The sequence below is a fragment of the Ochlerotatus camptorhynchus genome, unplaced genomic scaffold (assembly GCF_037179485.1).
Source record: "Ochlerotatus camptorhynchus isolate MF236.1 unplaced genomic scaffold, CSIRO-AGI_Acam_v1.1 ptg000055l, whole genome shotgun sequence".
NCBI lineage: Eukaryota > Metazoa > Arthropoda > Insecta > Diptera > Culicidae > Ochlerotatus > Ochlerotatus camptorhynchus.
The window spans coordinates 3,050,687-3,075,901 of NW_027040545.1; the positions used below are offsets into that span (position 1 = coordinate 3,050,687).

Here is a 25,215-nt window from a genome sequence, read left to right on the forward strand (position 1 = left end):
CCAATAGCGTTCGGTCTAGTGACCACATAAATATTCCATGACTCAGTTACTTTTGTACGTTCTTGGGCTTTGTAAAAATAAAAGGTCTCGAGCTTGGACAAATTCATTTTTGAACGAGCCATTTAGTTGAATCATAGTTTACAGTGCCCCCACAATTATGGAACACCTAAAAACAATCATGGAACACTTCCATTTGATTAACTGTAAATGGAAGTGTTTCATAATTTATTGTTGTGTTCCAAAATTCTAGGTTCCATAATTTTGTGGAGACCGTAGAGCTTTATAAAACATTTCCTGTAGTTTTGCTAGTAAAGATATTTTCCCCACAAATCAGTGGCGTTTCCTTACCCTCAATCTACCTGTGCACCAACGTTCAAAACATAAACAATTATCAAAATATTGCTTGCAATGGATAGATATCGAGTAAACTAGAAGATTAAGTGTATTTTTCAGGTGATTCGAGTATGAATATGGCATTAAATCTGATTTTGAAAGTTGGGGAGTGCGCAGTAGGCCTGCCCGAGAACTGTTTGTTTTAAATTCACTGTCACAAATTTTGTGTTTTCGGCGTGCTTTATGGCTGGTACCAATGCAAAAAGAAATTCATTTTCATTAATATGAATAAATGAAGATTCTGAACATTATTGTGAAAACTCCCGAACAAGAAATTGGTACAAATAGAATTGAATTGTTGCTGTAGAGTCGCGCTAGCTGGTTTGTGCTTCGGTCGGTTTTTCTTTTCGCGTGTTCGGTGCTACGCCTCCGCTTCCGGAAGAAAAGTTTACGTTTTTGGTGTTGGCGTTCTGCCCCCCCCGATCAATAACAGGGAAAGATAATTTTGCAAGTTAAACTAGGATACTTCCGAGCCGAAAAGAGATACGAAAAACATCGAAAAGTGATAGAGAAAGAGAAAGAAGAGTATTCCACTACAGATGCCGATTATTGAGCAGGACTCAACGAGAATCGAGATGACAAAGATTCAGCAGCAAGGACACAATACATAAGCGGTGAGAACTAACTGATTACAACTAGATATAAAAATATGAAATGCATCCTACTAAATACGTGCCATCTACAAAGCAGGAATTGCTTTGATGATGGAAGTGTACACGCAGTACCAATTTACATTTTATATCGGCACTACGTGTATGCGGGGCTTTTTGTAAGTGAAAGTAACCGGAATGGACGTGAGTGACCAGGCATTCTGAAATGGGTTACTGAATCTCAACAGAGCTATCACCAGCGTTGCCAGGTCATTTTCAGAAAAAACTGGAACAGGTAAAATATGAAATCTGGAAAAATCTGGAATGCTCAAAAAAATCCTCTTTTTAACATAATGCCATTGAAATCAAGGCGATGTGCCAATCTCCCGTAAAAATAGATCAGTATGATCATCTGGAATTTATTTAAAGTACTAGAATGGTGATAAATTACATGTTTAAATAAATTATATAAAGCAAATAGCTTGTAAGCATTGCTAAAATCATCCAAAAGTTGAAAAGTATTGACACGGTGTGCCCAAAAAGTTCAAATATCCATTACGCAGCATTTCAAAAATTGAGTTAAATGTGGGTAAAAAACAGCAGAAAATATGGTTAGAATTGTTTTTTAAACTGTAACTTTTTTTTAAAAGAATGAGAAGCAAAGAGTCAAGGAAATTTTATGGGTTGGATTTTTTGGACTTATAGTGGATGTAGTCCTTACTAGTTTATGCAGTACCAGAATTTTAAGATGCTATTAGTTCTAAATAATTCTAATATTACTCTGAGGTTGATCAGATTAACAGTTTAATTCTTGACATCATACAACACACAACACCCAGCAGACCAGTAGGCAATTTTATTTTGAAGCAAAATTCACCGGGCTGAAGTGGGAATCAAAGCCTAACATCGTGGAACTCACACACAGTTTACCTAAACTACGAGTAGCTCCACTATTCGCATGACCATTACGAATAATTTTATGCCAAAGATTAATTTTATTATATTACTAAAATGAAAGTCTGATAGCTTAATATTTAAAGTATCAGGATCTTGCAATGATTCTAAATTCCATAATTCATATTTTTTCTGCGTCCCAGATCAAGGTTTTTTTTTATGTTAGTCTGAATTTACTTGGAACTCTTCACATGATATTTTCGCCTTTTTTTAGTTCAATTTGAATCATCCTAGAATTCCATCATATTTCTTTTCTTTATTCCCCTAAAATGATCTTGAAAATATCTAAACTTTTCCAGTAACATTCTAAGAGTTCTTAGCATTACCCATTGTAATCTCTTATAAATCACTCTCCAATTCCACAACTCCCTCAAGCTGGCAAGAATTGGCTCAATTTTGTGTCCATTTTTCTCTATGAAATCGTTAAAATATTCTTAACAATTTCCTTGGTACACTCTTCAGAATGACCGACACACTTTTCTCAGACTTCGATTCCCTTTGAACTGCTTTGTAGGTAAGATCAGAATTGTTTTGAAATCCTTTTCAGTATTACCTAACTACTCAAGTACTTTGCCAAAATGGTTTTGAAAGTCTCCCAGAAATTGCGCTTAAAATTTTATTAAAATTAATCTCCATAGATACATTGGACAGAATTCCTTTGATATTATTCTCACGATTCGTATCAGCATACTCCTTAAGTTTCATCATAAGAATTTTCTATGATTTCTCTACAAGATTGTATTTTCTTTATTGACAAAATCTCCATGCAATTGTCATCAGAGTTGACAAGACAATTGACACCGTCTTCAACCAGAGGTTGCACAGACTGATTATTTAACACTAGACAACGAACAACACACCACACCCATTAGACCAGTAGGTAAATTTTCAGGTTGCCAAAATTTGCACCGGCTGGAGCGGGAATCGAACCCTCACTTCGTTGCACTCACAATACACCTAAATGATGGGTGACGCCGCACGACCCCGAAGCCCACAAATGGATGTTAAGCTACTCAGAAGTAGCTTGAAATTCTCCTTTGATTTCACGAAGAATTCGCCTCGCACTAATTAAATAAAATGTGAACTATTTTCAAAATTACCATAAAATTCCAATAATGTCCAACGTTGAACTTTTGACTTTTTATTTTTTATTAGAGTTTAAATCTGGGAAAATCTGGAACATATTTAAATAATCTGGAAAAATACGTGGTCTGTCTGTGTATCTGGCAAGACGACTAAAAATCTGGAAAATCCAGATAAATCTGGAATACTGGCAACGCTGGCTATCACCTTTCAACTTCCAGGCTAAAATTGTTTGCAATGGGATCAGTATAATAGATAATATTGCAAACATTTATTTTCCAAAAAAACACGGCCGGACAGTGGAAGTTGGATACATACATACAAATCTGGTTTTGAAAGTTGATGCACCGGTAAAAAGTGAGTTTACATGACGCCACTGCCACAAATATCCTCGAAGATTTGCTTAAAACTTGCGCACATTAAAAAAAATATATCAATGAATATTTTCGTGTTTTGCTGAATATTTGAATCTTTACATTCTGATTGTGTGTTTTAGTCATTGCTATCGAAGTTTTCTGTTTTTTAAATCTACTCAGCAAAAAAAAAAATATCACATCAAGGTGGATGCACTTCAATCGTGCCAAAAATATGGTGTAATATTACTTGCCAAAAAGTACAAAACCCTGACTGACATTACGCTGCTTTTACTGCATTTGTTTATTTTTGTGACCTTCATAATTAAATGAGATTTTCGACATGATTGAAGTGCATTCTCTTGGATGTAATATTAAATAATATATTGATGTGTAGGATCTGGAATATTTTTAAAAGTCACAAATCTAGACCAACCTGCGAAAAGCCCAATGAGCCAATTATGTAAACAGTTACTTTAAATGTCGATTTCTCGCAGATGAATTTTCACCCAGGCAAACCAACAGTAGCATCTGGAAGAGGAATTGTGAATTTAGATTACGTGGATTGTTTACATAATTGGCACATTGACCCTTTTCACATGTTCGTCTAGTTTTAGTTAAGTTCAGACTCTAAAACAAATGTTCTGAAGCTTGTAAATTTTCTTAAAAGTTTGAAGATTTCTGATGCAAGATTTCACAATGCATAAAAAAAATCTTGCTATGAGATCTTGAACAATTTTCTCTAGATCTCATTTGCTTCAAGTACAAAATATCTTTAAAAAAAAATCCTTATTCAATCTCTTACTATTACATTTCGGTCTCGGTATCTTAAAGAATAATGTTTTGTTTTTGAATAAATCAAGCGAACCATGTCAGGTTCTAAAAAGCTTCCTGTAATTTTATTTTACCGAATATAATTTTCCCACAAAAAAACGTCTTAAATTAAGAAACGAACCAGCTAAGGGCTGAAATATAGAGATATATAGAAAAATAAGAAGAAGAACTTCTTAAATCTAGAAATTTATCAGATTTATACCGGGAAAACCGGGTATTTATAAATGAAAATTCAATGGCCACCCTGTTTACATGGCATATTTGTTGTAATGATTTTTCAGTTCTCAACCCTTAAAATTCAGTTTACATGATCAGCTTTTATGGGTAGAAATGCACATTTAATTCTGGTATATGCCAAGATGTTTGACTGGATATTGTGGAAGATTTGTTTTCATTCCTTCATGACTGAACTCGATACTTTTTTCAAAAGACAAGGCCAACATTATCAAACACAACATTCTAAATAGCAGTTTTCAACTAGTTATCAGACTACTACATGAAAACATTAAATAATGTGTGAAGTCGCAGAGCTAGCTTGCCAAAATAAACTGGACAATTAAAAAAAAACAACACACAGAAAAGTAGAAAACTAGTCCAAAAACAAGGCAACAGCAGATATTATCTCGAAACGAAACCGAAAGTATTTGACCCTATCTACTAATCGACTGGGGAATAAGCAAACGAACGGAACACCGGATCCTCTCATTTTTCACCAAAGCGCCATCATCATTATCTATCATTCCACTCGCACACATTTCAATCATCCCATATTCGAACAGTTTTTTTTTTGTATTTCTTAAAGGGATCCCTTCAAGTCATTTCGGATCTACGATGAAGAAAAAATGGAAAAGCACCATCTTGATGGAAGGGAAAAATGTTTAAGGAACAAACTTCCCGTCCCTCCAGCCTGCTCTACCGCGTGTACGTACACGGACATACACTTATCCTCGGAAACCCACACACGTCCGTCAGCAGCTCTCGAACCCATCTCACGACTGACTCGGGACCAATAGACTACACGGCGCAGCATCACGAACTTGCCTGTGCTGCCATCGCTCATCGCCGCTGTTGATGCTGCTGCTGCTGCTGTTGTTGTTGTTCGTGCTGCTGCTGATGCTTCTGCCGTTAGTGTGTAATCTACAACATCAAATGGATCCGTAATTCGATTACTCCGCCTTCTTGAAAATTCCTCCAATCTCCCACCACTCTCAGAGCCAGTGCACAGCCCGCTGCCTATCAGGGATCTCCGAAGGAAAGGTCGCTCGTTCGTTCGTTCGCTCGCTCGCCCGTTTGCTCGAAATGTCTCACAGCCACCCTCGATTTTCTTCTTGCTTCTTTCGACAAAGTTCAATTTCGGATCCCGCGTGTGCAAACCAACCGACCGACCGACCGACCGACGACACGGGAAAGCTGAAGAAATTGCTCTTGGCTTGGCTTGGCTGGCGAATATCAGCCGAGCATTAGAACAAATAAGGGGGAAATGGTACAGAAGGGGAGGGGTCGAGAGACTTTTCTTCTGGGGAGGGCGAAAGCGAAAGGGAAATTAGGACGAACCTGATGTCTTGGGAGAAAACAACGAGGGTCCGGGTTGGTAGAAGTCGATGGAGTCGAATAGCGGTATACACATTTAATTTAAATATACAGCTGGAGAAGGTTGCGGAAGAGGAGGAGGTGGAGAAGATGGATGAGTAGGGGGAAGTGGGAAAAGAAAATTATTCTTCGGCAAAGTTTACCCTGGCTGCTTATCATTGAGCATAAAATGAAATGCGGATAACGCTCGGGACTGGAATGATCCTTGCTCCTCAACGGCAACGTCAACAAAAGTAAGGACGAAACATCGTCAGTATCTTCGTCGTCATAATGTACCTGATCGGCGTTTTCAATTCCGTTTTCATTTGCTGAAATCGAAATTTTAATCTACTAAGCCCCAAAACATTCAACGACAGCGTCAGCTTAAAACAATATTTTTAGGATGGTACAAATTTAATGTTTCTCTCATGTCCGAGTCTGTTATTGTTATTGTTTTCCGTCTTAGCGGTATTTACTATTTTGATTAATTATATATATTTGCCGTTTTTAATGGTGAAAATTGTAACGGCCTATCCAGGAAAGCCGGAAGAAGTTTTCGGGGAATGTTTGAATTAGCTTCTGAAGGAAACCAAAACAAAATTCCAGAGAGAGAAGAAAGAAGCTCTTCTGGAGGAAGTTTGAAGACAGCTCTATGAAAAACCGGAAAACATCCGACGAACTTCCAAGACAAATATTGAGAATTTTCTGGAGAAGAGGAATTTAGCTGCAGGAGTAGCATGGGAAGCTAGAAGAAGCTCAGAAAAAGCTACCAGTAGAATAAAAAAAAAAAAAAAACGTCCGCAAATAGCTGATTTTTTTTTTATATCTTTATTAAGGAGACTTTCAGCCGTTGGCTGGTTCGTCCTACCCAAATAGCTGATGAAAAAAGTTCCAGAAGAAGACGAATGAAACTTCTGGGAGAATTCGAAGGATACTGCCCACAGAAGTTTAAAGGAACTTCCTGGAGAAGACGGTAGAAATTTCCTGGAGATGTTGGATGAAAATTTCTGAGGTAATTTCGAAGATACTTCAGCAGAAAGTCGGAAACTTCTTCCGGCGGAAGCCAGAGAGTTTTCGGGACAGTCGAAAGAAATTTTTAGGAGAAGTTGAGAGTAAAATTCCGGAAGAAAGTGATTACTGGGGGAGTAAATTTCTGATCGAAGTCGGTAAAAGCCAAAAAATATCAGTTACAACAAACCGTCGCGAAGGAAACATCTCCTCAGTAATTTCGTCCCGGAATAAGTGTATGTTAGTGTTCGCGTAATAAAAGATGTTTTGTTTGTAAACCGCGAATTTTTCATGTGTGTCCGAAAGATTTCCCGTGACGGGTGCGAACAGTATGACGACGAGCGGTATGAAAACAGGGTGGCCAGTGAATTTTCATTTTGAAATTCCCGGTTTTTTCCCGCTTTTCCGGGTTCAAATCTTGAAAATTTCCGGGTTGATAATATTCTACAAAAAACGAAATTGAACGCATTTTTAAAAACGTGCTTAAAGGAATTTACTGAAAGGATAAAAAAATGTGATTTAAGAAGATTCCCAAGATTCTGGGGCTTTGAAATTTGTGTAGAGTCTGAAACTAGAACTTTTTTTTTTCAAAATTTGTGATTAATAACAATCTTTGTGATTTGGAGAAAAAATAATTAAAATGTGAGATTTTGAAAAAATGTCAAGATCACAGATTTGAAAAAAATCATACTTATGAGTCGTGGAGTCAAATTGTCGCGCTCTGAGACTTGGAAGCATTTTAAGGGTTACAAAAAAATTACAGAATAATCTATAGCATCTAGCGGATAAACCCTGGAATTTTCAAAAAATTTAAAAGAATTCAATGTGTTGATTTCAAACAAATATTTAGAAGGATTCCCTCACAGTTTTCGAAGGAGAAGTTCTGAGCAGAATTCCAGAATTATTCTGACATGAAGTCCTTAGAAATTGTTAGATGAAATTTGGAGGGATTTCTGTGGAGAAGAATGCAAGTTCTAGATACAATTCTTAGGTAATTTTAGAAGATTTCAAAAGAATTTGTGAAAAACAAAACTTTAAGAAAAAATTCCTACGTGATTCTGAGGAGATTTGTATGGGGATCATAAGGAAAATGAATTTTAAGAAGAATTCCAAGAGAATTATTATCAGAATTCAACAAGAAACAGAGTTCTACACAAATTATTACCAGAACACTCTTACACACTTAGTTTTTTCTACCGAGCTCGGCTGTGCAAATCTCGGCGTAAATAAGTTTCAATGAGATCTCAGCAAAAGTGACATTTACTGAGTCTCGGATAATGCTTAGATGAATCTCAGCAAACAAATGAAATGTTTGCTGAGATCGCAGTAAAACTTTTTTTGCCGAGATTTTCACAGCCGAGCTCGGTAGCAAAAACTAAGTGTGTAAGAGTGTTCTGGCAATAATTGCAACCCTAGTGCGAAAGATTCATCACAGAATTCCAACAAAATTTTGATTGCAAAAAAATTGCTGATAATTAGAACGATTTCTGCTGTTTTGAATAGAGTTAAAGAAATTTTTGAAAAGATTTTCCAAGGAATCAAAGTCTCCGAATAGGTTCAAGGAAATTGGATTAGGATTCCAATTAAATTCTTAGAAGGGGTTGCAAGGAAATTCCAAAAAGAACTCAACGGTAATTATTACGCGGAGTGTTTTCTGGTTTTTTTTTCAGAAGAATTCCATGATAATTCAGAGCAGAATTCCAAGTTTATTCTGGAAATCATATTATGAGAATATTGAACAACGAAAAATTAAAACCCCGCAAAAGAATGATTCAGTTTCAGTTTTTAAAAATTGTTTTCAAAGTCCAGCATTTTCAATATTTTATTTTAACCGGAGATTAACCAGCGTCTGACTAAAAATCTCCTTAATAAAGACAACCAACCATCCAATCAATATTTTATTTTAAGGACTATGCACTTTACATCTGAAATTGAAACGACAAAAATCAATTTGCAATATTACTGAGTGATTAAATTCTAAAAACAATAAGACGGCAAACTGAAGAAAATTATGCACCAAATAGAGCAAGACATTCATTTGGTAAAGGATCACTCTGTTTTAATGGTTTATTCTGAAATTCTGGTGTAAACATTTGTTCCTATGGTATGATTAATTTATTTTTCCCGGTTCTCTTGCCAAATTCCCGGATTTTTCCCGGTTTTCCCGGTAACTTTTCAAATTCCCGGATATTTCCCGGTATTACCGGTTTTCCCGGTTTGTTGGCCACCCTGTGAAAAGATAGATCGGACTAGACAGAAGGATAAACAGGGGTGCTCAGTATATTTTGTAAAAAACTTTGATAGGGATGCATAGGAATAGAAAACGAATTAATGGGATAACTATAAGATTTTCTGGATTTTTTCATAGATGGGAATATGTACGCAAAATCCGTGGATAATGGGGATGAGGATGTGTTGTATTTCAAGATTTCCGGATATTCTCTGGAAGAGCCATCAACTGTTTCCCGATACCCAGGTAGCGGAAAATGTTAACACTACTTGGAATTTATCTCTGAATTCCCTCAGATTTATTTTCTCCAGAATATCCTATTAAAATTCCCACGAAATTATTATTGAAAGACCTTTAAATTCTTTTTTTTTCCTTGATTTTTTCCGTCGATATTGTTTTCCGTACTGCGGTCAGGGAGGCAGCTCCCACACTCGGACGTACTTATCGACCCATCAACTCATGAACCGGGACCAATGGCTTTACTTCCTTTCCGAAGGAAGGCGTGATCAGACATTTTATGCCTCAGAACATCCCGGCGACGCCGACTGGTATAGAACCCTATCACTACACATCCGGCGCCGCTTCCTTTCAATTCTCCTGTTTAAAATTATCATCAAAATTCTCTTGAAAATAATTTAAATAACCAGAATCCTTCAAAATTCCTACAAGCCCAGAGCCTTTAAAGTTTTCCAGTAAACATTTATTTTTATTTTGACTTAGGATTTTTATTTTGAGTGATTTCTATATGGGGGTACACTTTGGGAAAACTGAAAATGGACAATGTAACAAAATTATGAAAGATTTCGAACGTAATAACTCAGCTGCCCCTGACCAATTTCAATAATTTTTTCCCAATCGATCAAATATATTTCTACGCATCTGTTAAATTTAAGACTTTGTCATTTTTCAATATTTTACTATTGAAAATTGCACGAATGTGCAACTTTTGCTATGAAAAATAAAATTATCACCGATTGTCTGTGAAAAGCGATTTCCCTAACACAGATTTCAAAGTTGAATTCCATCCGGTCTCACCAAATGGTGTTTATTCAATCACCGCATGGTGAGTGGTGGTGTTCTCCAGTACACAATGAAAGGCTGCCTGCAAGCAGCGAGCTGCAGCCCACATGAGCATCCATAGAAAGAGGAAGAAGCTGCACCGCTATTGATCGGAATCAGTAGCTTTTCGAGAGTTGATGTGGGCCTATGTCAAGTGTATCATACTAAAGAGTATAAACAGAGAGAACCCCGCTCAAATTCCTATTCCTACACAAAACACAAGCTCCTGCTGCAGTTAACAAATAAGATTTATTATATAAGACCACGTAGTCCTAAGTCACCATTGCGTACAACCCCATAAGACTGTCCCTTGTAGTTTTTAAGTTACAGGATGATTCAGAATAACTGTCACCGATTTCACAAATATGCAATTCTCAATGGGTAAAACGGGTGTATATTCAAGTATTTTTGTTTTAAAGGGTGTACAAATATCAGCTTGCATTGATAGTAGGATGTGAAATTTCATTCGTTTTCGATTTCAAGCAGCCATGGACGTAAAAATTGAGCATGTTATAAATCTGAATAAATTCGTGTGTTATCTTTCAGAAACTTTATTTTTCGCATCATTATAGATGTAAAAAGGAACCATGCGTGTTCAATACCAAAGCTTAGACACATCGCCAGGATTCCAAAAGTGCTGGAACTAAAACGTGCGTGTAAGCTGTGGTTCATTTTCGTGACAAATGTGGCTGGTAGATGGAGTTAAAGGGCGATAGATTTGAATTAAAGTATGCTAAGTTGAAAGTTATATAAGGAAAATAGCTCTAATGTTTGCCTCTGGATCTATGATTGGGTTAATCGCTAAAAATCTACTATTTATCAATTTTATATAGATGAACGCGTCATTGAGACGGTACTAATGGATATTTTTGGTCGCTATTGAAAATTTAGTCCATTGCTAAATTTATGTATGGGCCCAAATCAGGGGCATTTAGGCCGACATTACATCCATTACATATCTGGAATATACTGATATAAAAAAAATCATGCAAGCGATCAATCGTTATGACAATTTTTAAAAGTAACAGTTATTCCAAATCACCCTGTATATGATCTAAGCTATTTTTAAAACCTGGCATCTGAAGTCAGCTGAATTCAGAACAGTATCTTTGCCCTTAAAACTATGGTTGCAATTAAAATCTTTAACATTGGAAATGGGACATCCCATGCTTGGGAATTAGGTTCTACTTGGAAAATCAAATCCAATCAACGTCACCCACCTAGTGCACACCCAGCCTGATGCAAAATTTGAAATTTTTGCTCCGCGGTTCTCAATCTGTTCCTGATTAGCCTCCCAAAATTTGGACTCGTTTGGTGAGAAACTGACTGTGAACCAGTTATGTGAAAATAAAACGGTGTGGCGCCAATTTTGGACATTATTAAAGTGTTGGACACTTTTGGAACGAATCATTGACTTCAATTGAAGCAACTGCAAACAAAACACAGAATTCCTGCATATTGACACGTGTCACAAGGCTGCTTGGATTGGTACGCGGAGAGCGTGACGAGAACGAGACGACCAATCGACCCTAATTCTATTAGCTCGAGATCAAAGTCAACTGCGTCCTGTGGCGGGCATACAATTCCAATGAACTATTGATTGCATTGTTCACACCTGATGCACTAAATGTTACCACCGTTGAAAAGAGACCCTTGAGGATTATCCAATTGAGTGCGCACCGCCACGTGGAAAGTAATAGGGCGCAGAGGGGTTGCACGAAAACCGTCTCCTGTGTGGCGTGGAAAACTGCGGAAAGATACCGCTGTGCAATGGTCAATCCCCGAGTTTTGTTGCGTTCCTAACAGACTTGGATTAGCATCATTTGATCGTATCAAACGGATCATGATGGGTGGTTCTGTTCCATTCGTTTTGGACAGATCCCATTGCCCGAAACGATGACGTGTGGTGTGTAATTTTATCGCGAATAGGATATCTTTGGTGGTGAAATAAAAATCCTACATCCAGGAAGGGTGCCACAAGAAAGCAAACTGACAACTGTCAACATTTTCGCTCCGTGCTGATTTCATCCTTTCGCCACGCCATACCTACTACACAGCCAGGGGGAGCTAATTGGTATTCGAGAGTGAAGAACGGCTCTCAACTCCGTGCGCCTGCTAGCTAATTGAGACCTGAAAAGTGCCGAAGGACATGTTCTTCCCATTAAAGAGGATGATGTTTTTTAAAGAAGCTCCCAAGTTGAAATTGAGTGATTTATCCGACACTGACGGATCGAACGAACAACGACCAAGAGGATGGCTTAAGCGTTGTTTAACAAAATTCTAGAACGTCATGAATATCAATCGTGAATATTAATCAGGTGAGATGAAGAAAATTAGCATAATAGATGTCGCGCTGTTTCCGTTTTGTGTCGGGCTTTTTTGTTGTTGTGCGAGTACACGACGACACGAGGAGGCACCGTTCTTTCGATGGAAATTTCAATTGTCGCGCTGTGTCAATTAGCATACCAAATTAAGCTCAGCCAACCGCACATGATTCGCAGGATGATGGTATTTTTTCCCATCTCACTCGCCATATTTCGCTGCTGCTCCTGTCGCCGTATAGTAGGCGCTTCACCAGCTTTATATGTAGCTGCTACTGTGTTGACAGAAACGTGCACCGAAGTGACGTACGTGTGTATGAATACGCAGCAGGCGGGCGTGGATATGTGTACTAACCTGTATCCTTGCTTCGTTTAGTTTGGTAGTTCGTGCTAATTCCTCTCTACAGTAGATATCGGGGTAGTGGGATTTTGCAAAGGCCGCTTCTAGTTCTGCTAACTGTTCCTGTAATCAGATATGGACGACGCAATGTAGAAAGAAACGTTTTACTCATAACATAGTTTGAGTAACTTGGCATTTCAGTTGCACAGTAGGCTTAAATGTAGGATAAATCGAAGCCTACTGTGCTGCAATGATGATGTCGACCTTACCTGAGTGAATGTGGTCCGATGCCGCCTTCGTGCCGGTGTCGGACAGGATGCCGTGGTAGGCGTGTGGCCGGCATGCTGAGGCAGGGACGAGATACCACTTCCGGGTGACGAGATGCTACCGGACACCGACGAAAGTCCACTGTTTGGTTCGGGTTTTAGTTTTTTAAAAGCACCTTCCGCTAAAGAATGAGTGAGTGGCATTTTTTTTGGGTAGGGAGAAACGAAAAGCAAAGAACGCTTAGCATTAGTATCTGTGATGATGATGATGATGATGACGGTGAAAAAAGTTGGGACAGGAAATTTTAAACCCAAATGTAAAAGTTGAAGTAATGACGAGGGAAGGATATCTTTCATCGGAAATAGCATAGAACCGGTACGAGTCAAGTGCATTTTCAATTTGTTCTCCCAGCGGGTCGCCGTCATGTCGTCTAGGGGATGAATGACACACATTAAATAGGCTGAATGAAATTTGATGACCTACGGGATGAGGGTTGTGAAACTGTAGCAGATCCTCTAATAACGGGTACACCATATGGACTAGGACTATAAATATGAAATGAAATGCGTGGTGGAGTTTTTGGTTGATTTATCTACTTTTAATGATGATATGATTTGGCGATTGCTTTGAAGTGGGTTTGTTAAAAGTTTGTATTCCATTCAGATTTTCGTGGACCTTGGAGCTACGCCACGAATAAAAGTAACCTTAATGGCATTATATTTGTTCGGGTCATAATCGCTACGTTTAATGTACGTATCGTTTGCTCAGTGCATGTCGTTGTACATCATTATTTTGGAATTGTATCCGTTTTTCTCATATGAAGCCTCACTTAATTGTGATGATTTAAACTGTCCATTTAAGTTAAGTACTTGGGAGTCCTCCTAGACTCCAAGCTTTCCTGGACAGCGAACATTGAGTTCAGAGTAAAACGACACGCATGACCTTTGATTAGTGCTGAAGAACCGTTGGGAAAACCTGGGACTAAAAACTAAGTACATAAACTCGATTAACACAACTGTTGTACGACCAACGGATGCGGCCTACGGATGTCTTACGTGGTGACAGAAAGGAGAGATAAGAACGGTTCAGACGGAATTGAGCCATCTTCAACGGACTTTGTCTGGAGCGTTCTCTACAACTCCTACTGCCTTGTACATACCGATTATGGGTACTTGGCTTATAGGATGCAAATCATTCTTCTTCTTCTTCTTCTTATTTTCTTCGCATTTCAAGCTTATTGCGTGTAGATATAAGTGATCTATTAATTAAGATTTATGGAGAGCTTTCGATGCCTGTACCATTTTAGCATTCGTATAATTGTGTGGCAAGTACAATCTTACTCTATGCCCAAGGAAGTCGAGAAATTTTCCAATCCAAACATTTTCTAGACCGAACCGGGAATCGAATCCAGTCACCTCCAGCATGGTCTTGCTTTGTAGCTGCGCCTTTTTCTACTGACTTAAGGGATGCAAATCATGTGAATCACAATTTATAGAACTTTTCTTTCACGATTCCCCTCTCGGGATGAGTTAACCTCTGGTTATCTGGAAAGAAGTATATCTGATAGCATTTTATGTTATACTGATGGCTCCCTACATAAAAATAGATCAGGACAGGTGCTGGTGTTTAGTCTCGTGAGTTGAGACTGCAGCATCCTTACTCACTTGCTAGATATTACACTGTTTTTCAGGGAGAAATATTTTCAATTTTGTGTGGAGTGCAATCTGCGTTTCGCCAAAATATAATGGGTTTAGATATTATATAACCGATGTTGAAGGAGAATTTTATCTACATTTTGGTCCTTCGAGCCGGATGACGGCCCTTATGCGCACTCTGGAATAATCCTTCCACACTGGGTTGACGCTGGTTTCGACCATGGATTTGGAACACCATCGCTATCAACACTCCCTGAGCAGGAGAAAATAACTTATTATTACTAAATTCATGTATGAAAATAGCATAACTGGTAACCTCAATATGGAATTGACGAGCCTGACATACGCAGAAAAAATTCTGAATTTTAAGTATCGCGTAAAATCTCCCTTCGTTTAATTGATACCCAAATATCAATTTTTGTTATTTACAAAGAATTGTGCATGCAATTTTTTGGTACTATTCTTTGGTATTTTACCTCTTATGACATGCTGATCAACACCAAATTTTGGTATCAGATCAGAATTAGGCAATCATTAGTTATTTTCTACTGCTCGGGTAGAGACCACCATCGCACTTTGGAACAATTGCATTGGAAGCCATTGCACTTCTTGTTCTTACAAAGCCTAAACGCTTGGGATCTAGCATCGTATGGATTGGAGTGCCATAGCGATTTACTAGGCTGGGTTTAGCTTAGAACAGCCATGTGGCTTTGAATTACTAGATGGAATTTTGCGTGCAACGAAATTGAAGGATATCGCATGATAGCCATTGCATCGACGGATTGGCGCTAAAGAAAATCTGTAATTGGAATTCACTGGCGCAACGCTTTCTTACTCAGTTAAATTAAGTTAGTTTAGTATAGGGTAGGGGACTATTTCGGCATAAGCGCCTATTTTCGTCATATCGAGCATAAACATCAAATATATCAATGAATTCGATGTGAACCATCGAATCATACGTTTTTTCATTAGTTTAGTTCAAAAACAACAAAACAAAGTGTACACACTAAGATTATCTGACCGAAATCTGTGAAATTTCACCGAAATCTCAACAGCTGAACGTTCGGTAAACAGTTCGGTGATTTTTCACAGTTTTCCTGTAATTTGTCAACGAATATCTGTGAAAAATCACTGAAAATCTGTGAAAAATCACCGAACTGTTTACCGAACGTTCAGCTGTTGAGATTTCGGTAAAATTTCACAGATTTCGGTAAAATAATCTTAGTGTGTATAAGAACGCATAATATAATTATTTTCATCTATTATTCTCAAAAATAAATGAAGTGCCCCTAGCGATTCCACTTGTTCAGCCTTCCCATTAGGCATTAATAATAAACTGTATATAAACCTTATTCAGTATTCATTATATCCGGAAACCGCAAATCAGCATTATTGATTTAAAACCCATAACAACAACATAACCCGGAGCAATTAATTTTCCAATATGATTATGGAAAGCCAGTCAAGGTACGCATCAGCGTTGCCAGATATACCGCTTTATCGGTATTTATACCGATTTCCGAACTAGATGCCGATATACAGATAAGGTTCCTCAGAATACCGATTTTTGAGATTTTATACCAATTTATACCGATTTAAAAAAAAAAAAAATGGAATCTTTTGAGGAATTCACATTTCTTGAGCCTTCAAAATTCTAAACAATCATCTCAAAAGATGCCTTATGCTTCGACTAATGTTTGCATTTCCTCACCGTTTTTGGCTACCCATCAATCGAGAAATAGTCGATGGCTCTTTCCAGTAATTCCTGGGGAATCGAGAAATATTGTTCAAACATTATTTAACTTCCGGAACTTTTTATTCATTTTTAAACTTCCTGAAATTTAATCCAACTTTTCCTGGAATTTTCTTCCAGCTTACCGTGGAAGCATGCTTGGCATACACAGTTTTGCTCACGAATTGCTCATTTGCTAATATCTTTGCACAGAGTTGACGAAACATAGTTCTGTTTGAAGCAGTCGATAGAATAGAGTTTAAGCTTTTTATAGGTATGTACAAAAAATGAGATTTTAATTATAGTAATAAACTGTATTTGATTTTGCGTTGCAAAAATGAAGTGAGAAATGCTCGCTGCACATCTCGGGCTTTAAGTGTAAAAATTCATTGGTGTTGATTCAAATGATAATATTACCTACTCTTTGCATGTCTATAGTAAACTATCATCCTAATCTATCAATTACTTGAAAGAAAACTAAATTTCAACAACTGAGTGAAAAGTTATTAACAAATAAGCAGTTGGTGTGTACAACTGTGCATGCCAAGCATGCTTGGAAGCTTCTTCAGCCTTCGCTCGAATGATTCTTTCATCTTCTCCCGCCAGTTTTTTCAATTTTTCCCGGAACTTCAAGGATGCTGTCAGATTTTTACTGTGGATTCACACTAGCTGCAGGAACATTAAAGAAGTTCTGAAACTTCAGAAAAGTCCAGGCTTTTGTGTAAGTTTCGATAAATTAAAGACAGTTTTATTAACTTCTGTTAAAATTCCAAAACCCGGAGATTTCAGAAAAGTCCAGCGAGCTCTAGTGAATTTAAGGAAACATCATACATATTTTGGATACTTCACAAGTCCAAAGAACTTCAGGGAAATTAAATGGTCTTCAGGAACTTAAGTGAAGCTCAGAGAACATCAGGACAGATCAAAAAATTTCAATGAAATTGCTGAAATTATAAAGGAGTTCCGAGAAACTCAGGAAATTTCCGAAAACTTCAGCAATGTCCTGAGGGGATCATGCAAATTTCGGAAACGTAACGAAAGTTACATGAACATTAGAACATTGTGAGAACATTTTGAGAAGTTCTATACTAATGCCAGAGTCGATAACTTTAAAAAATTAAAAAATCGGGAAGATCAGAGAACTTCAATGCTGATGTTACAATAAATTAAAGAAAATTGTGAGAGTACTTAAGAGATTTCGCAAGCTTCAAGATAGTCCAGAGACCTTCAAAGGTGATTAGAGATATTGCGGTAGTCTCATTATAATCAGAAAAATTCCGAGCGCTTCGAGGATGACCAGAGAACTCCAAAACAACCCCTAATTTTAAGAAAATTACAAGAACTTTTAAGGAATTTCTAGGAATTATGCAATATTCCTAAGTGCATTTCAGAAATGTTCCGAAAACTTCAGCGAAATTGCGGAGTCTTCAGGGATGTTTTATGAATTATGTCATTGCTTCTTTCAACTTTTCCGTAAGCGCTCTGGCTTCCAACTTTCATCAGATGTTTCTTCCAATCTAACTTAGGATGTTTCTGCCAGCGTCTCCACGAAGTTTCTTTCGTATTCTCCAGGAAGTTCAATTAATTCTCCCAGAAATTTCTTTCGTCTTCTTCTGGAAGTTTGACCATAAGCCAAAGGTTTGTTTTGTTTTTCCTGGCTTTCCCTGGAAATGGCTAGTTCTGGAAATTTACTACCGATTTCCGAAATTTTCTGACTTCCTTTCGATGTGACATCCAATTTTTTCCGATAGTGTATTTAAATTTTCGCCACAAGTTTCTCAATTTGTGTCTTGCAAGTTTCCCGGATGTTTTTCCAACTTTTCTTAGAACTTTCCTCGAACTTCATCCAGGAGAGCTTTTTTCGTCTTTCCTGGAATTTTTTTTCAGCTTCGTTCAGAAGCTAATTCAAACATTCCTCGGAGTTTTCTTCCGGAATTTTCCGATCATAGTTTAAAAGCTAAAATTTTGCTTTGACTAACGGCATTCACAGTCTTACACACTTAAAAATTTTCGCCGAGATTCCAACAGCCGAGTAGTTCTGCAATTTATTTTGCTAAGATTCAGTAAAACATTTGCCTAGACTCAGCTAACAAATATCATCATGCTGAGATATCAGCTAACAAACAGATGTTTTGCAGATATATCAGCAAAAGTGTAAGTGCCGCGGTAATCGGCTATTGGAGATTTTACCGAGCTAGATTAAGTGTGTAAAACACTGCAGCGACTGCGATGTAATCTGCCCGACATTTTGGCCATGGGTTGTGGCCTTTTTCAAGGGAAAATATTGTTTGTCGTTATTGGCCATAGTTTAGTCGTTGTTGTGGCTGATTTTCCAAATTTTTGTTCATTTAATGATATTAAATTGAAAAACTACTTCACCACAATTTTTATCACCACAGGAGGACATCGATAATTAAAAAAAAAAATAGATAATAAAGAGTGTTTAAAGTGTTAAAGTAATTCCCCTCACCATCGTTAAAAATTTCGCTTTAAAAAACGGCAAAAATATAAAATTAATTAAAAAGTAAATACCGATAAATACCAATTTTTAAATACCTTCGATACCGATAAGCTTTAAAACAATCTGGCAACGCTGGTACGCATGTCGAATGCGAGGGAATATATCCAATGAGTATGTGCGAGTGTATGATTTGCCACCTGAAGTTCCTGAAAAAGAGCTGGCCTAGGGAAATACGGTAAAGTAAAGCGCGTCGTCCATGAACAATTTCCAGCCGAGCTGGGTTTCGATATTTACACTGGAGTACGTGATATATATATATGAATGTGAAAAAAGAAATTCCTACATCGCTGCATTTCCTCAATCGGGAGGGAATGCATTGTGTCAACGGAACAAGAACGTGTGTTTTGTTTGCAAGATAGAAGGGCACTGGATGAATTCTTGTCCCAAGCGAAAGACTCGGAAGCAGCCAGAGAAGGAAAAACTGGACGAAGGAAAGAATCAGGATGAAAAAAGCGCGATCAGGATGAAGATCGAAGCGATAGTATGAGCATGAGCATGAGCATGATTGACCGCCCACGGTTGCTACTCTGTTATTGCCAGATCAGCTGTAATTACACAGAGAACCAATAGACGATGCTTGGGACTAGCAATCATCCTCAATGTGTAAAAACTGGTGATCTCAAATTAGGCAATACCAGCGCCAGCCGCGCCTGAACGCAGGTCAAGAAAGGAATGGGTAGGAATGTGTTGACGTGACACTCGCTTTGATGGAAGCCGAGAAATCCTCTGCACTTCCACGAGGAGTCACTGGGATGTTGGGTAAGAGGGTAGGGTTTGCAGCAAGGTTCGTTTTGGTAAACGATAAGCTGAATTGATGTTTAAAAGATAGGGAGGGGTTACTGTATAAATAAATAAAAAGGAATGATCTCAGCCAAATAACCAAGTGGAGCTGCACCAAAAGCAACCGGCCAAATTCATATTATATTATAATAAAATAAAAAGTAAATAACAATGATAAGCTATTTGATACACCTTCTGGTCCTTCAGGATCTACAGGACAACTATTTTCTAGAAATGAAAATTATAGTTATATAATGATAGTTATATAGTGATATAATGAGATTTTAAATATGTGAAATAAAACTTATTTACTAGCCATGCAATATATAAAATAATGTTAAATAAACAAGTACTACAACATACAAATAAATGAAGATCGAAGCGATAGCAGTTTAGAAACTAGTTCGTATACAGGTGTGGTGGCCAGGGGCACATCTGATGATTGTTATGAAAAAATGCACTGGTCCCAGAATAATTATTCTCTAATTCTATTTGTAATTCACATGAACTTTCCTTAGAATTCACGTGCAATCCTTCTCAGAAAATATTGAAATTCTGCCAAAAATTGCTCTTTGCAAAAAAATTATCGGAACTATACTTGGAATTCCCATGAGACTTTTCTCTGAAATCTTTCGCAGTCATACCCACAAAATTCGATTTATTGCCATTAATTTCGGAATTACCGTGGAACTTACCCTTAAGAAATCACTAAGAATTGTCCTCAAAATTTCTTTGGAATTGACTCAGAATTATTATAAAACTATAATGTGAATTCAATACCCTTAGAGTTCTTCTCATAATTTACATTGAATACCACATCAGAATCCTCTTGAAATTCTCCATAGAACTTTTTTGGAATACTCATGCAAATCATCTTCTTCAAAAAATCTTCCTCACAGTCATCATGGAATTCTCCTCAGAACTACCGAAAATTATACTCAAAACACTCCTAGAAATTCATCTGGAGTTGGTTGTTCCTTAAAATTCTTACTATAATTGCCTTGAAGTTCTTGCCAAGACTCTCTTAGAGTTCTTCCTAGACACACAACTAACCTAGAATTGATCTCTGAAATTCATTGGTATCATCTCATTAATTTCCTTTTAATTACTATAACACTTTCATAAAATTATCTTAAATGTACCTAATTCAAAGTGACTGTATTTTTGAACTCCAATGCAGATAAGATCCTTGGATATTTCCAAGCCCATAATTATATCTCCATTAGGCTTTTTATGTAATATACATTTTCTTAGAGTTCAATGATTTTTTATTTATCAGGATCATCTAAAATATGGGATATCTTGAGTACTTAGCACAGAAGCAATAATTTTAAGTTTAACACATTTTTTTTAATTTTTTTTTAGAATCTCTGAAAAAAGTCGAAAGATTAAAGGTTGACATAACAGAAGGTAAAAAAACGAAAGGACAAAAGGGACTGGAAAGTCGAATGGACAAAACGTCGAAATTCAAATCCAATCCAAATATAAAATTAACGTATTACAATAAAGTACATCTGAAAACCAAATGTTAAAGAATGAATTGATTTCAAAGGACTGAAAGCAGTATAGAATCAAATTTCACTTTTGAAACTTATATTGATAGCATGAGCATGAGCATGATTGACCGCCCACGGTTGCTACTCTGTTATTGCCAGATCAGCTGTAATTACGCAAAGAACCAATAGACGATGCTTGGGACAAGCAATCATCCTCAATGTGTAAAAACTAAAAAATTGGTCTTTGGATAAATTGTAGCTGATAAAATTTCATATAAAGAATAGAAAGCTTACCCGTGAATCATTATGACGAACCCCGATGATTAACTTCAAAGGGCCAGTGCAGTATCAGTTCGCATAACAGTAAGTTCCATTTTTGAGAGAATAATCAGGACCTGATTTAGAATCGATTTAGCTAGGTGCTTACCCTAGCTAAGCGATATTTTGAATCACCCTACTACTCATAAAGCGGAATTGGCCGATTTTATGTGTCAAACATAAATTTTACAACTGTCACGTTATAACAACACCGACAAACCGACATGAAACTTAAACTTAACTCTTGATCGAGAATCCATAACGGCGGATTCAAATGTGCAGCGATCCCATCTGTCAAAACCATAGAAATTTGTTATCTAGATAAAAATAATTTGCCCGGAATAGATTAGACACGAACCAGTTTGTATGCGTGTTCGTGGCTAGGATACACAATTTTCGCGAACACGGCGGCAGATGTCAGTTTTGTGCTTTGATCATACATTTGATGATACTTTGTATGATCATTCATGTCGGTTTGTCGGTGATAACAATACCCCCTGGAATTAGTTCTGATGGCTGTTCCCGGGATTTCCCGGGAATCGGGAAATATTTGTGTTTAAAGTCCAGTTTTTTTTTTAAATGATTCATTAGCAGGATTAAAACACCGACAAACCGACATGACACTTGATTCTGACTGATGCCCGAAAATCGTAAATGGCCGATTTAAATGTGCAGTGATCCGAACTGTCAAAACCATAGGATTTATTTTATCTAGATAAAAATAATATGTCCAGAATAGATCAGACACGAAGCAATTCATGACTTTTGCATGCGGGTTCATGGCTTAGCTGAATATTTCCCGAGAATACGGAGCCAAATGTCAGTAGTGTGCTTTGGTCAGAAATTCTGTTGTTTCTGCCATGGTCATTCATGTCGGTTTGTCGGTGATTAAAAGTCCAGAAAGGTATTCTGGATAACGATTTATAATGTAGAAAATAGTTTAACCACTTAATTTTAAAATAAAATATGGCCTCTGGAATAAATTATGCGACATCTGAAGTTTTCTGGACCATTAAGAATTTTCTATCCAGTATGTTGCACCCTGGTTGTTCCCTTTCTGTGCCTAGTGGTTCCCTAATTGGCCCTATCTTAAATTTAAATTTTATGTATTCTTCACCAAATTTAATTCAATGCAAGGCTAGAACATAGATTTTGCCATATATCTAGGCAAATAAAACCGCAAAATTTTATTTCAAATTTGAGCTGGTCACTGGAGTACTAGTAACTGGCACACTTACCCTAATCAAGGAGAAAATAGTTTTAAAAAATGTATCGAAGCTAGCCATGACAATTTTCTTCTAACTTTTATTTTTTATGAAATTTGAATAGAACATTGGAGTATTGCCAATTCAGATAAAAATTAGCATTTAGCATTAGCATATTAGCTTTAATGACATACTGCGGTTGTCAGTTGCGTTGTATTTTTTCCTTGTAATTGCAGTAATGAAATGAACAATTTCTGGGACCTGTAATTCTAAACCAGGAAGATCGCCTACGCTCGCCAGGAAGAAGAGTATCTTTGTTCGAGACAATAAACTGAGAACCTCTACGAGTATCGTACAACCTGCCAAGAAAAGAAATGGTTCAAAGACGTTCAAGAAGTAGTCGAAACTGGAACGGAGTCAGAAACAGGCCGCATCCGTCAAACCGAGGGCTCGGAAGTTACATAGCCTGCTATGTGGATAATCGGTGTTTGTTATCATGGACGATAATACATACGTAAAATTTGACAGCAAAAGACACTTCCGGAAGTGCCTGTCTACACTGTCTTACCAGCCATGATGTTGAAGTCACGGTTTGACGAGCGATATGTTAGAATTTTGTTACGGATGAACATTGGTACCGCCGTGTGACAACAATACACACCCCAATTTAATAAAAAAAAAAATGAAACTACAAAACACCATTACACCATTGATCATATAGCAGTGACATCAAACATAAAAGCGACCTCCATTAATCATCATAACCATCAGAACCCACGAGAAAATAAAAACACATAATCAAACAACAAAAGCATCAACCTCAGCCAAATGGAAAAAATGCGATGGTGGCTCATGGCATGTAGTTATGTGATGTACTTTATCTCCTAACACTCAATTTGTTGCCTACAAAACAACATGCTCCATTAAAGAGTGATGGAGAGAAAAACAAAGGCAGGCTTTTATCCCGAAAATGACACCACCCAATCCACTCAAACATCGGCAGTAGCAACAACGCTTGCTGGATGGTGATCCTTGACGTGTACGGGTTCTGAGTGCTCTCTCCCACGCCACCCGCGCAGAGTCTTAACGGAGAAAACAGTAATAAAGAGCTAAAAAGCTTTTGATAACAACTTTATGAATTGACAAACAAACTTTATATGCAGCTTTTATCTCTATTTTTTTTCTATGCTGTAGCCGACTCGTTCCGTTGTCATCATCCGTCTCCATTGGAAAATTGGAATGGAGAAAAAAAAAAGAGTAATGGCGAACTTCAATTACTCGTTCCCTTGTCCGCGGCTCGAAGTAGGCGATGAGCGAGTGAACGATTGAACCTTATACTGTGATGGTTGCGATCATGGCCATCTGATTTTCACCGAAATCCACATTTTCCCGTTCACGCATAATCACGTCCAATCCATTCATGAGCATCCTAATAACACGATAAACACCGACCGCCACCATTATTTGCTGGGCATCGAGCAGCACACCGAATTTAGGTTTAGCCTATTACTATGTAATTACCGACGCTGATAATCGTCAATTTAATTACAATTAATTTATTAATTAGTATTATTTAAATGGATACCACCAATTGATTGCTCGATTATGACCCGGATCAAAACGCGACTAATATGCCATTCATTCGCCTGGCCATGGCGGCTGACGCTGGGCAGGGTTGGTGTGGTTTTCTATGCTCTATATTTATGTGCACGTTTTGTGTGTATGTGTGTTTGCTTGTGGGAGTGAATGAGCTTTTGATGAGGATAGCATTCGTGGGAAATTGTTTAGGATAAAGAAAAATGAATTCTAATTACCATGAGCTAATCCCATACGCGACATCAATACTGTATTATGTTTAAGTATGGTATGGATTTGACGTGGGGAGAGACGAAATTTGTTCGTTTTAAAATTAAAATGTGGTTGTGCAAAGGTAAGTTTTGAAAATTAAAAGTCTTCCTTTTTGGAATTTATTTCTTGTAAAATTGATTACCACCCATCTTTGAACCATTTTGGGTTAATATTTAAAATTTGAGCAGCCTATTAAACTTCTAACAGGAAGTGTTTGGTACTGTAGGTCTACGCTTTCTTCCCTTCCATCGATTTCATGGACTAGACTGGTCTTAGATATTTACTATTTGATCACTCTCGATTCCTTGAAATCTTCTCTGCGGCACATGATGGAGAGAAATGATGGACTCACGAAGTCATCATTTTCCAAGATGCTCTCAAGAAATGGCTGCGAGATTGGATTATATAAAGTAATCTTTCAAGGAAAATAAATCTCCAGGTATGAGTGACCTAGAACATTCCTAGACTGGAATTGTAAATCTCTCTATATTTGTGAAGTAACCGCTTTCTTTCCAACTTATTCGACATTGTAGCAATGCTGCATTTATTGTGATGGGCGTAATTCAAAAACGCGTAATTGAGTGGTGACCAATCGCCAACAGAATGTGCAAGTTGAGGATCAAAGGTATTAATAATGGAATTACAAGGAAATACATAAC

The 25,215-nt window shown here is 37.4% G+C and overlaps 1 protein-coding gene across 1 annotated transcript in view; it reads right to left on the bottom strand.

The window, feature by feature from the left end:
- LOC135717423 (homeobox protein unc-42) overlaps positions 1-25,215 on the bottom strand; it is an 83,627-nt gene that overhangs the window by 26,372 nt on the left and 32,040 nt on the right. Inside the window, exons 2-3 of the mRNA XM_065239506.1 lie at positions 13,004-13,182; positions 12,750-12,857 (exon numbers count right to left, since the gene is read on the bottom strand). Of these exons, the coding sequence (XP_065095578.1) occupies positions 12,750-12,857; positions 13,004-13,182 (287 nt within the window). The remainder of the gene's footprint in view (positions 1-12,749; positions 12,858-13,003; positions 13,183-25,215) is intronic.